This window comes from Macrotis lagotis, chromosome 3 (assembly GCF_037893015.1).
Source record: "Macrotis lagotis isolate mMagLag1 chromosome 3, bilby.v1.9.chrom.fasta, whole genome shotgun sequence".
In the NCBI taxonomy this organism is placed as follows: Eukaryota; Metazoa; Chordata; class Mammalia; order Peramelemorphia; family Peramelidae; genus Macrotis; species Macrotis lagotis.
In genome coordinates, this window is record NC_133660.1 from 37,294,149 (window position 1) to 37,307,645 (window position 13,497).

Below are 13,497 nucleotides of genomic sequence, written 5' to 3' on the forward strand. Positions count from 1 at the left end.
TGGCACATAGTAGGCACTTTATAAATCCTTTTTCTTTCTATCCCCTAGTGCTTTGCTCTGCACACAGGCAGTTCATATTTGTCTGTTGAACTGAAATAAGAGTCTGAGCAGCTAGCTACCGCTCCTGATCAGGAATCTAACCTCTTATAATGCTATAAATTTTTCATCCCTCTCCTCCTCATGTGTCCTTCAGGAAGAGACAGCATCAGGGAAGTTCTGAGTTCAAATCCACCTCTGACACTTATTAGTCATGTGATGACCCTGATACAGCAGGGGGAAATCTTAGCTTAAATTTCTAAGCTAAGAACTTGAACCGGTCTCAGTTTGACTGAAGCAACACTTCTTCAGCATTAAGGCTAGGTGAGAAGGAAATGAGACAGGGGTGGCTTTTTTAACATGATTAAAAAAAATTAGAATGGGGAACTCCTACACTGGCCAATGGCTGATGAAAAATGACCATTACGTGTAGCTGAATAAACAAAAACATTCAATTTTTAAAAAACTCAGTGTGGGAGGGGGGAGACCCTCAAGCAGAACCGACTTCTGTTTCCACCCGCTCCTGGTCAGTCAGTGCCCAACAGCAGTAAAGGGGCCGGGAGGGCCCGGGAGGAGGGAAGAAGAGGAATAAGAGGCACACAAACAGAGCCCGGCCGGCCCGGGGGTGCAGCAGAGCCCGGCGGGCCCGGGGAGGAGAGCCCGGCCGGCCCGGGGGCGCAGAGCCCGGGAGGCCCGGGGGAGCAGGAGAGCCAGGCCGGCCCAGGGGCGGAGGAGAGCCAGGCCGGCCCGGGGGCGCAGAGCCCGGGAGGCCCGGGGGCGCAGAAGAGCCCGGCGCCCGGCCGGCCCGGGGGCGCAGAGCCCGGGAGGCCCGGGGGCGCAGAGCCCGGGAGGCCCGGGGGAGCAGGAGAGCCAGGCCGGCCCAGGGGCGGAGGAGAGCCAGGCCGGCCCGGGGGCGCAGAGCCCGGGAGGCCCGGGGGGCGGAGGAGAGCCAGGCCGGCCCGGGGGCGGAGGAGAGCCAGGCCGGCCCGGGGGCGGAGGAGAGCCAGGCCGGCCCGGGGGCGCAGAGTCCGGGAGGCCCGGGGGCGCAGAGCCCGGGAGGCCCGGGGGCGCAGTGCCCGGGAGGCCCGGGGGCGCAGAGCCCGGCCGGCCCGGGGGCGCAGAGCCCGGGAGGCCCGGGGGCGCAGAGCCCGGGAGGCCCGGGGGCGCAGAGCCCGGGAGGCCCGGGGGCGCAGTGCCCGGGAGGCCCGGGGGCGCAGAGCCCGGCCGGCCCGGGGGCGCAGAGCCCGGGAGGCCCGGAGGCGCAGAGCCCGGCCGGCCCGCGGGCGCAGAGCCCGGGCCCGGCGGCCGCTACTCACGCGCTGAACTCGTAGGCCAGGTTCACGAGCACGCAGTCGGCCGCCTCCATCCCCAGGAAGGCGCACATGCCGCCGATCTCGGCGCCGAAAGGCTGCGGCAGGAGCCGGGCCGCCTCCGACAGCGCCGGCCGCAGCGCCTCGAGGACCCAGCCGGGGACGGCCGCCCCGATGACGGCGGCCAGGGCGCCGCGCAGGAAGCCCGGGTCGAAGTGGCGCAGCACGGGCAGCCAGCGCAGCGGGGCCGCCTGCTCCAGGCTCACGTTGAAGCGGGGCGGCGCGGGGCCGCGGGGGCTGCAGGCGGCCGGCCTCCCCGCCCCCAGCAGCAGCAGCAGCGGCAGCAGCGCCCGCAGGAGCGGCGGCGGGCCCCGGCGCGGTCTCGGGCTCATGCTGCCGGGAGACTGGCGGCCCGAGCCGCGGCCTCCCGGAGGGGAGCCTGGGGGCGGGGCCCGGGCGGGGCGGGGCCCGGGAGGGGCGGGGAGAACGGGGCTGGAGGGGCGTGGCGGGCGGGGCCCCGGCGGGGCGGGGGGAGCCTGGGGGCGGGGCCCGGGAGGGGCGGGGAGAGCGGGGCTGGAGGGCGTGGCGGGCGGGGCCCGGGAGGGGCGGGGGGAGCCTGGGGGCGGGGAGAGCGGGGCTGGAGGGTGTGGTGGGCGGGGCCCGGGCGGGGCGGGGGGAGCCTGGGGGCGGGGCTCACTCCTGCCAAGTGCGAGACTCGTGTGGAGACCCGGGGAAAGGAGAGCGAGGCTCCTCCACAGGCACGCGTGGACACACACACACACACACACACACACACACACAGACACACACACACACACACACACACACACACACACACAGACACACACTGAAGACGGGAGCCGGCGTCCAGGAGCAGGACCCCGGAGGCAGCGGCACCCCGGACAGGAGCCCGGCTGCGTGACTTTGGGGACCCGGTGGGCTCCCCGGGCTCCGGCGCTGCAGCCCCAAGCCGCAGACCTGTCAGTCCCCCGGTAGAGGAGGTTTCTTCATCTTCTTTTTTCCCCTTGGTGCGGGGGGGGGGGGAGCAACAGGGTGCTGTGACTTGCCCAGAGTCAGACAGCCAGTGAGACCGGATTTGAACTCGGGTCCTCACGACTCCCTAAGCACTTCAGCCGCTGCTGCCTTTATTCTTCATATCAATGAAATTCTAAGTCTAGCTCCTATCTTTGGGGTGGGGGTGGGGGGTCGGAAAAACGTGAGCATTATTCCGAGCCTACTCAGGCCCAGGGCCTGTGACCTAAGAAGCCGGGCGTTATGATCTCCTCTAGACGGGTGAGGAGGGCCCCACGGCCCATAGCAATGGCCCTAAAGCAGGATTTGAACTCAGCTGTCCAGACTCCCGGGAGCGCTCAATTCACGGCACCGTCCAGCCGCCCCTGTTATTATGCTTCTTTTTTTATTGACATTTTATTTTCCCAATCACAAGTCTTGGTCGATTCTCAACATTCACCCACATGCAGACGCATGTGCGCAATGTCCTTCCACCCTCCCTTCCCAAACCATCTCCCGGCGGCCAACAGTCAGGTACACATTTGTGTTGAAAGCGTTACAGATTAGCCATTTTCTGTAAGAGGAACTAAGATATAAGGGAAATAAAACCATGAGATCAGAAAGAAAGAGACAAGAGAATTTTTTAAAGAAGTAAATGTAGTAGTCATTTAGACTTTGTAGGGTTCTTTGGTTTGATTTGGTTCTGTTTTTCTTCCTCTGGATGGGTATAGCATTGTCCACACCAGGTCTCCCAGGGTTGTCCGTGGCCTTCAAACTTCTGAGAGGAGCTGCTTGCATCAAGCTGACCGACTTGTAATGCTGTTGCTAATGTGTATTCTTGGTTCTGCTCCCATCGGCTCAGCATCCATCTATAATTCGTTCCATGCTTCCCTAGAGTCCAACCATTCATAGTTTCTTATAGAACAATCATATTCCATAACATTCATATACTTGCTCAGCCATTCTCCAACCGATGGGCACCCCCTCAGTTTCCAATTCTTTGCCACTACAAAAAGAGCTGCTGTGAATATTTTGGAACATGTCGGACTTTTCCCATTTTTTTATGATTTCTTCTGGACAGAGGCCAGGATTGTAATTGCTGGGTCAAAGGGTATGATCAGTTTTATTGCTCTTTGGGCACAGTTCCATCTTTATGCCTCTCTTTCTGATTAGAAAATACTGTGGCTAGAGCCCTGAGTTCAGACTCAGGATGATAGTAGCATTATTTATCTCTGGCAGAGAGTCTGAGAAATGATGGAATTGTTAAGTGTCTTACCTGGGGGAAGGGGAGAGAAATATTAGGAGATGTCATGCTTCTAATAATAGGATGGAGAGATACTGTTTGTATAAATATTCAGTCTCCAAAGAGGACCAGTTTTGTTATTCCCTTCCCCTTGAGGCTCCAAGGGAGGGGAGGTATCCTGGCACTCAAGACAGGCTTCCCACAAGAATGTAACCTCATTATGACCCACCTGTAATGAGGATTGACCAGAAGTGTCACTAGGAATCCTTATGTCCTGAACTGATGCTGAGTAAAGTGAGCAGAACCAAGAGAACATTGCACAAAGTCACAGCAACATTGTGTGATGATCAGTTATGAATGACTCCGCTCTTCTCAGCAATAAAGTAAGGAAAGGCAATTCCATAAGACTCATAATGGAAAATGCCTCTCACATGTAGAGATGTGAGAACTATGGAGTCTAAAAGCAGATCAAAGCATACTGCTTTCCCTTTTTGAAAATTTACTTTTTTGGTTTTTTTCCTTTCTCGAGGTTTTCCCTTTTGTTCTAATTCTTCTTTCACAGCATAATTAATATGAAACTATGTGTCACATGACTCTACATATATATGCCTTATGTCAGATTGCTTGCTATCTTGGGGAGTGAGACAAGAAAGGAAGGAGTGAAAAAAATTTACAAATATGAATATTGAAAACTATCTCTACATGCAATTGGAAAAAATAAAAGATAAACTAAAATGGAAGAAGGAAAAAGGAGGAGAAAGAAGGAAGAAAAAGGAAGAAGAAGGAAGGAAAAAGGAAGAAGGAGGAGGAGGAGGAGGAGGAGGAAAAGGAGAAAGAGGAGGAGAAGGAGAAGGAGAAGGAGGAGAAGGGGGAGAAAGAATCCTTACATTCTTGGTGCTGCTTCTGTTTATCATCGCTTCTTTATATTGGGAGACCCAAAGGGCAGCTAGATGGTGCAGTGGATAGAGCACTAATCTTGGAATCGGGAGGACAGGAGTTTGAATCCAGCTGACACTTACTAGCTGTGTGACCTTGGACAAGTTACTTAACTGTGCTTCGCAACCAGGGTCCTCTCCAGTCGTCCTGATTCCTATCTGGCCACTAGGCCAGATGGCTCTGGAGGAGAAAGTGAGGCTGGTGACTTAGCACAGCACTCTCACCCAAATGCACTTCGTGTGTGGGTCCTGGCTTCACCTCCCTGATGTCAGTCTTCTTCAAAAATGAAGCACAACATTATTATTATTATATCGGGAGACACAATATGAGCTGCAAATTTTTGGATCACCCAACAGATGGACTGCACAACTAGATGATAGAGTGAATAGAGTTCTGAGACCTGAGTTCAAATCTGCCTCAGATACTTAACTAGCTACATGACCCTAAGCAGGTCTGAATGTTTATTCAGTTTCTTCATCTGTAAAATGAGCTGGAGAAGGAAATGGCAATCCTTTCCATTATCTTTGCCAAGAAAACCCCAGATAGGGTCATGGAGAGTTGGACACAACTGAACAACAATTAGATGCATCATATTGCTAGGTGTGTAAACTCAGTCATTTCAAAGTGGAGAAGCAAAGTTCACGATTTCTAGTCTTCCTATTCCTCCATATTCAATTACTCCTTTACAAGGTCATTATAATAACTCTTACCTTTTTATATTGTTTGTATGTTTTTGTTTTCCTTTTAGCTTTGCTGAGCTCCTCCACTTGACCCTGATTAACTCACTTCCAGAGCTCTCTCCAGTTGTCCTGATTCACAACCTAGATGACTCTGAGAAGAAAGTGAGGCTGGTGACAGCACAGCCCCCCTCACTCAAATCCAATTCATGTGCTTGTCACGGCACCACCTCCCTGATGTCCTGGTCTTCTTTGAGAAGGAAGGACAAACATGATCCTCCTCCACATGAAAGGAGGAGAACTAGGTGTAAGAACTGAATGCCATTTTGAAATTTTTCTTTGGTTTCATGGTAGCCACAACCAAAAATTCATCTCCAAGATGTAGCCAAGTGTCAACCTTCTTCATACTTAACTAAGCTGGTCCTTGAAAAACAGACATAGTCCATTGCCAGGACCACACAACTACTGCTTTAGCTGAAAAAACAAAAAGACTTGTAGTATAAGATGTGATAAGTATGATAAATTCAGAGAATTGTGGGCAGAATTGAATGAATACAAACTGACATAAACAGAAAGCAGAACAATTTCTTTTTTTTTGAGAGAGAAAATTGTACATTTTATTCACAAACCTTGCAATATACACGTTACAAGATACGGGCACCTCACTCCTAGACGTGAGGCACACCTTAGTTTCAGGAGTCAGGTAATTTATTGTCCACAGAAACTCTTTCCCCTCCCTCTTGGATATTCATAGGCTCTCAGAGTTTGAGTTACAATCTAAAAGGTCCGCCCATTCCATGATATGCCCCTAATATGATCTCCCCCCCACATCATCCAATGCATGATATGCTAAAGAACCCCAATTGTCACAGGGGGTGTGTGGGTTAATATTCAATTACCTAATTGCACAAACTCAGTAGCATTAGGTCAAGATCTCTAGGGGTTTGGTATCCCTGGAATGGGATTAGGAAGACTTCCAGTCTAGTGATTTGCTGGGCCATTCTCCCTTTGTAATGGATTCCGTAAGGGCTCCCCTCCATACCCCATGAAGACCAACATCCTACATTTCTCACAATAAAAAACACCATGCTTTCTATTTTTAAATAATAGTAATGAATTGTGCTAGACAGTAACACTTTTTCACCTACTCTTCTTTGTAACCAGTAGAATTTACATAGAAAAAGGCCAAAATAAGAGTAAAAGATGAGTCAATTCAAAAATTGAATAGATACACTAATGAAACTGATGTTTTACCTTGTTATTTAAGCAGCCAAAAGCTGCTTTGACTTTTTAAAAACTGGTCTTTCCTAAAATCTACATGTTCAGTTATGGCCTCTCTCTGTTTCTCTAAAGCAAAGTGGCAATTTGGAACTTAAAGTGTCAAAAAAGCTGTGAAATGGGGTGAATGAATACTAGACTAGTATTCTAGAAAGTTAAGTTTCAGCAAAAACACCCTAGGTCTGATTTCTCATTTTCTTTTCTTTTTTTTAAATTTTCTTTTTTTATTCTCATTTTGTACAAATGTTTTTTTTACATTAATAAAATATTCTTGTTTAAGAGTAAACGAAATACCCCCCTCCCCCCATGAATACAAACTTGCTTGAGTGATGAAGTAAAGGGGAGGGAAAAAAATTAAAATAAAAAAATAGTAATAATTGTAGGTATGGCCAGGTGATGCAATGGATGAAGCACCAGCCCTGGAGCCAAGAGCACCCGAGCCCATATCCAGCCTCGTAAACCCAACAATCACCCAGCTGTGTGACATGCAAGCCACCCGATCCCCACTGCCCTGCAGAAAACAAAAAGAAGGAAAAAAAAGACCCAAAATAAAAATAAAATAGTAATAATAGTAGGGGTGGCTGGGTGGTGGACAGAGCATTGGCCCTTGAGCCAGGAGCACCCGGGTCCAAATCTGGCCTCAGACACCCAAAGATCACTCTGCTATGCATCTCCAGGCAGGCAACACAGCCCCATTTGCCCTGCACCCCCCCAAATAATAATAATAATAAAAAATGTGCTTCAGTCTTTGTTCCAACACCAACAACTCTGTCATGGGTGGATCACATTCTTTATGATAAGTCCATCACAAAAGTTACTTCCATATTTTTCTAACGTTGCCATTGCTGATCACAACTCCCTCCTTTCTTATTTCTCCACTACCATGTACTATATTTTCTCTCTCCTTTCACTCTGACTCTGCTGTAGGGTAGCTGAGTGGCACAGCAGACAGATCCCTGGTCCTGGGGCCAAGAGGCCCTGAGCCCCTATACCACCCCTTAGGCCCAGCATCCACCTGGCCCTATGGTCCTGGACAGGCCTTCCAATCCCAGCTCCTTGCAAGAAGTAAAAAAGAAAATGTGTTATATCTGACCACTCTCCCCCCATGGTCCATCCTCTCCTCCTTTATTCACATCCCCACCTCTTCCCCCCGCTCCCCCTCCTTCTTACTCCAGATGCCTATACCCCATTGAGTATATATGCTGTTTCCTCTCCTAGCCACCTCTGATGAGAGCAAAGGTTCCCTCATTCCCCCTTGCATCTCCCCTTCCATATCATTGCAATAGCTCATTGTAATAAAGAAAAATCTTATTATATGAAATATCTTGGCCTATTCCCCCTCTCCTTTTTCTTTCTCCCATTACATTTCCCATTTTTCTATTGATTCCATTTTTACACCATATTTTATCTTAGAATTCAGCTTTTTCCTGTGCTTCAACTATAAAAGCTCCCTCTACCTGCTCTATTAACTGAGAAGGTTCATATGAGTATTATCAGTATCATTTTTCTATGCAGGAATACATGCAGTTCATCCTCATTAAGTTCCTCATATTTCCCCCCTCTCCTCCAATCTCCATGCTTCACCTGAGTCCTGTATCTGAAGATCAAACCTTCTGTTCAGCTCTGGCCATTCCAACAGGAACATTTGAAATTCCCCTGGTTCATTGAAAGTCCAACTTTTTCCCTGAAAGAGGACATTCAGCCTTGCTGGATAGTTGATTCTTGGTTGCATTCTAAGCTCTTTTGCCTTCCAGTATATTATATTCCAAGCCCTATGAGCTTCCAATGGAGTTGCTTCTAAGTCCTGTGTGATCCTGACTGCAGCTCCACGATATTTGAACTGTGTCCTTTTGGCTGCTTGTAATATTTTCTCTTTGACTTGGGAGTTCTGGAACTTGACTATAATATTCCTAGGGGTTGTTTTTTTGGGATCTCATTCTTGGGGGGATCGGTGGATTCTTTCCATTTCTATTTTGCCCTCTGCTTCTAGAATATCAGGGAATTTTCCTGTAGTAATTCTTTGAAAATGATGTCAAGGCTCTTTTCCTGATCATGACTTCAGGTATTCCAATGATTTTTAAATTATCTTTCCTAAGTCTGTTTTCCATATCAGTTGTTTTTTCAATGAGATATTTCACATTTTCTTCTAATTTTTCATTTTTTTGGTTTTGAAGTATTGATTCCTGATTTCTGGTAAATTCATCAATGTCCCTGAATTCTATTCTTTGTCTGAAGGATTTGTTCTCCTCAGAGAGTTTTCTTATCTCTTTTTCCATCTGGCCAATTTTGCTTTTCAAAGCATTCTTCTCCTCAATAACTTTTTGAACTGTTTCATCCATTTGACCTAAGCTGGTTTTTAGCATGCTATTTTCTTCAGCATTTTTTTTGGATTTCCTTGACTAAGCTGCTGACTTCATTTTCATGTTTTTCCTGCATCTCTCTCATTTCTTTTCCCAGTTTTTCTTCTAACTCCCTCATTTGATTTTCAAAGTCTTTTTTTAGCTCTGTCATAGCTTGATCCCAGTTTCTGTTTTTCTGGGAGTCTTTAGATTCAGGAGTGTTGTGTCATATGTGTTCCAGGCTAAGAGCTATGAAGGGTTAATACAGAAATAGCTTTGTGCTTTAACAAGCAAGATGTACTTCAGAGCTTAGATAAGGGAGTAGCTGCATGTCTGAGCTAACAAGATGTATTCCCAGGCTCAGATAGATAGCAAATTCTGAGATAATTACCTTCTGCACTCTGTTTATCAAATCACTGTTTGTTTCTCAAAACAATCTGCATTCTGTTTATCAAAATACTGTTTGGTTCTCAAAACAATCACCTAAGACATACACAAGGTATGCATGTGAAAAAAATGCTTGCTAAAATGCTTATACAATTGGTTACATAAATGTAGAGTATAAAAGTATGTATCCTGTGATCAATAAACGAACCAGCTTATGCATCATATTGGTGTCGGCCTGAGTTCCCTCCACCGGACTCAACACAGGAGCTTGTGTTTCCTCATCTTCAGACTGAGTATATTGATCTTTCTTGGGATCATAGATAATGTATTTCTCAATGGTGTTCCTCTTTTTTCTCTGCTTGCTCATTTTCCCAGCCTAAGCCTGTTTTTGGGGTGCTTCCTGAGCTTTTGGGGCACTCCCACAAGGGTCTCAGTGTGTGCAGCTCTGTCCTCCCTCCTGGTCTGTGAATGACCATAAGCACCTCCCTCTGCCATGGGGTCAAGGTGGGGGGGGGGCCCTGCTGTTCTGTGTGGGGGCCTAGACTGCAATCAGTGTCTGAATGTAGTCAGAGCCCCAGAGTCCTGTTCCAGGGGCAGAGGACAGAGCTCTGCAGTCTCTCTGGGCTCATGGGCTCATGCCCTGGGGGCTCCGCCTGCTTCTGTTTCTGGATCTGGGCTGCTGAAAGACCAAGCTGCTTGTTGTGTGCCCTGAGGGCTGGGCTCCACGTGTTTGCTCTGGCAGAGGTCCCCTGCTGTTCCCCCACTTTGTGCTGGTGCTCCCCGGGGTGCAGCTCAGGAGACTCCCCTGCTGCTGTGAGCTGGGGCTCCCAGTGCCCTGGGGCTGCCTCCGGGAGGCTGAAGTTCTTTTGATCTGGCGGGCCACCCCTCTGGCAGCCGCCCCTCCGACCCTGGGGAACAGAGCCTTTCTGCTCTTTTCCAGGTTACCTTGAGTAGGAGAACTGCCTCACTGGGTCCCTCTGTGGGTTCTGTCTCTCGAAAGTTTAGTTAGAGTCCTTAGTTTAGAAATTTTATCAGAGAGCGCCTAAGACTCTATCCTTTCTTGTTGCCATCTTGGCTCCCCAGAACAATTTCTATGGTGACTGATAATAGCATGCGAAGAAGCCACTTTGAAAGACCTTAGAACTCTACCCAAAGCAGCAATCAACCTCAATTTCCAAATAATGGATGATGAAACATAGCTTCTACCTCTTGACAGAGAAGTGGTGGACTAGAACATCAGCTGGCCAAAGAATAACCCTTTAAGGGAATGCCAGACCACTTGTACAAGACATAAGTCTGCTTCAAAGAAAAGTAATTGCTTATTTAAATTTTTTTTGACAATTTACTTGTCAGCCATCACAATTGCTCTGAATCAGAGTTTTGAGAGTTAATAGCAATAATAGCATCTATATAATTCTTTAATATTTGCAAAATGCTTTTTAAGAATTATTTCAGGGGTGTAAAGTAGATAGAGCACAGGCTCTGGAGTCAGGAGTTCCTGACTTCAAATCCGGCCTCAGACACTTAATAGTTACCCAGCTGTATGGCCTTCGGGCAAGCCACTTAACCCCACTGCCTTGTAAAAAATAAAAAATAAAAAAAAGAATTATTTCAGGGGGCAGTGAATAGAGCACCTGAGTTCACGTTCAGCCTTAGACACTTAATAAATTTCCTAGCTGTGTGACCTTGGGTAAGTCACTTAAATCCCATTGCCTTAAATATTTAAAAAAAAATTTTTAAGAATTATTTCAGGGTGAGGCGGCTAGGTGGCATAGTGGACAAAGCACCAGCCTTGGAGTCAGGAGTACCTGGATTCAAATCTGGTCTCAGACACTTAATAATTACCTAGCTGTGTGGCCTTGGGCAAGCCACTTAACCCTGTTTGCCTTGCAAAAAAAAAAAAACCTAAAAAAAATAAAAAATAAAAAAAGAATTATTTCGGGGGGCAGCTAGGTGGAGCAGTGGATAGAGCACCGACCCTGGAATCAGGAGGATCTGAGTTCAAACCTGGCCTCAGACACTTGATACTTGTTTAGCTGTGAGACCTTAGGCAAGTCACTTAATCACATTGCCTTGCAAAAAAAAAATTATTTCATTTGATTCACACAACATCCCTGGAAGGTAGGAGCTATTCCCTAAAGATTAAGAAACTTTAACACAAGCAACTAAGTGATGATCTAGGTAGATCACCAGGAAGACCTCATTTCAAATGAGCCCTTAGACACTTGGTAGTGGTGTGGGGTCTGTCACCTAATCCTGTTTGCCTCAATTTTCCATTTGCAAAATGAGTCAGAGAAGGAAACGGTAAATCACTCCAGTATCTCTGCCAAGAAAACCCCAATGGGGTCACAAAGAATCTGAAGTGAAACAACCTCCTGAATCCAGTTCTCTATTCAATGTGGATCTAATTGCTTCAATTGAAAGGTTGTTCACTTTGAATGCATCAGGTGTCGTCAGTTGGAACAATATGGACACTAGAGCTAATATTAGGGGACGACATGTAATTTTTCTAATTATAGACAGAAAATGAGAATTTTTTTATAACCATAAGCTAGAAGAAACCCAGAAAGAAAAGAGATAAGAAAGGACAGATTTCAGTTTAGCTTGAAGTAAGAACCAATGGATGGTACAATTGTTGAGAAGTTCATTCTCACTGAGCATTGGAATAGCTTAGAAGCAGAAGCAGAGCAACCACTGAGTCAACTGACTGGCTTGGCTAGCTTTGGCTGGCACTTTAGTCAAGAATGGATGAATTCATCTTTAGCAACTGAAGCATCTATTCAATACAGAATACATTCAATACAGAAAAAGGACACCAACGCTTACAGTTCCATAGATGCGTTATTCCAAATACATGAGTTTTCCTCACTTATGTTCCTTATTGGCCACTTTCTGTGTCTATCCACAGATACTGAGTTGCCTTGGTTGCACAATGTGACCTAGATTTATGTATGTAAAGCATTTGCTTTAATATGAGTACTTGTGATACATTTGCTTCTTTTTCATAATTGTTAAATGATTGTATTTAAAATCTAAAGGGGTCATTATTGTGAGCAGTTGCTTTTGGGTGAATAGAAACACATAGCTGGTAGTTTAAGAATTAAAGTGGTCAGTAGGATCAATGGGATTATTGCTAAAATCCTGAAGGAGTTTGAAAGTAGCTGCATAGTGGGGACCTTTTTCTGGGAACCTCCTGTTTATCAGTGTGAGGGAAGGTTGCAGAGAGTTAGCTAGCCAAGCCAGACACACCTTGGGGAAGAGGTGTGGATGGCCATGCAATGTATACCTTGCACCCGCATTCTTAATTTGTCTTGTTTTTTTGGGAGTGTACCTTCTTTTTTTTTCTTATGTTATTTTATTTTTTTTTAATTACATGCAAAGATAGTTTCCAATCTTCATTTTTTTTCTAAGCTTTGGAGTTAAACATTTTTCTACCACCCTCTTTCTCTTCCCCTTCCCCATGGCAGTGAGTGATTTGATACAGCTTATACATGTGTAATTGTGTTTAACATATTTCCATATTAGTCATGCTGTGAAAGAAGAATTAGAAAATGGAAAAAAACCAGGACAAAGAAAGAAAGAACAAAAAAACTTTAAAAAATTTACATGTGCATTCTAAGACAAACCAACGTGTTGATTAGTGAATGCTCAATAATTCTGAATATAAACTGAGAATTAGGAAGTACGAGAAAAAATCCTGATCATAGGTTATCATAGGATTTGGGACTGGAAGGTCTTTGCAGTTCATATAATTCAAATCTTTCATTTTACAGATGTGGAAACTGAGACCCAGAGAATTTGTGGTTTATACCAAGTCACAAACTTAAGTGGCAGAGATGGGATTCAGATCCAGCTCATCCGTCGGACTCCCATTCAGTGACTGCTCCTTAGAGGGCAAGGTTAAGCATTAATATTCAAGCATTTTACAAGTAGGAGTAAAGTATCTCACTATACTAAGAATTCTGATTATTATCTGGTTTACATTCCACACAAGTTTAAAAATTGTACATTAGGTACAGGAGGAGTAAGGAAAGAAGCTGATTTACATCTCACCGATCAGGAATAGTAATTAGAGATAGGCACAGTTGATAGGAGTGAGAAAGTGGGAGTATGACTCAAAGGGAAGAAGCACAACTTTTAAAAGTAGACAAAATAACAAAAAGCTGTGCACTTTAGAAAATTTGTCTTGTAGAGAAATAGCCCTAATATACCCAAGGGGGACCTGAAGGTATAGTTATATTAGCTGTGATACAATGGTAAAATAACCCAAGAGTAAAGTA

General features: G+C 46.3%; 1 protein-coding gene across 5 annotated transcripts in view; it reads right to left on the reverse strand.

Annotated features, from left to right (window-relative positions):
• NAAA (N-acylethanolamine acid amidase) overlaps positions 1-1,769 on the reverse strand; it is a 55,774-nt gene extending 54,005 nt beyond the window's left edge. For all 5 annotated transcript variants that reach the window (XR_012476871.1, XR_012476870.1, XR_012476869.1 and 2 more), the window contains exon 1: positions 1,353-1,769. Coding sequence is in view for 1 of the 5 variants with exons in the window: in XM_074228469.1 (XP_074084570.1) it covers positions 1,353-1,738 (386 nt within the window). In the remaining 4 variants the exon portion in view is untranslated. The remainder of the gene's footprint in view (positions 1-1,352) is intronic.
• Between the last annotated feature and the right edge of the window lie 11,728 nt (positions 1,770-13,497).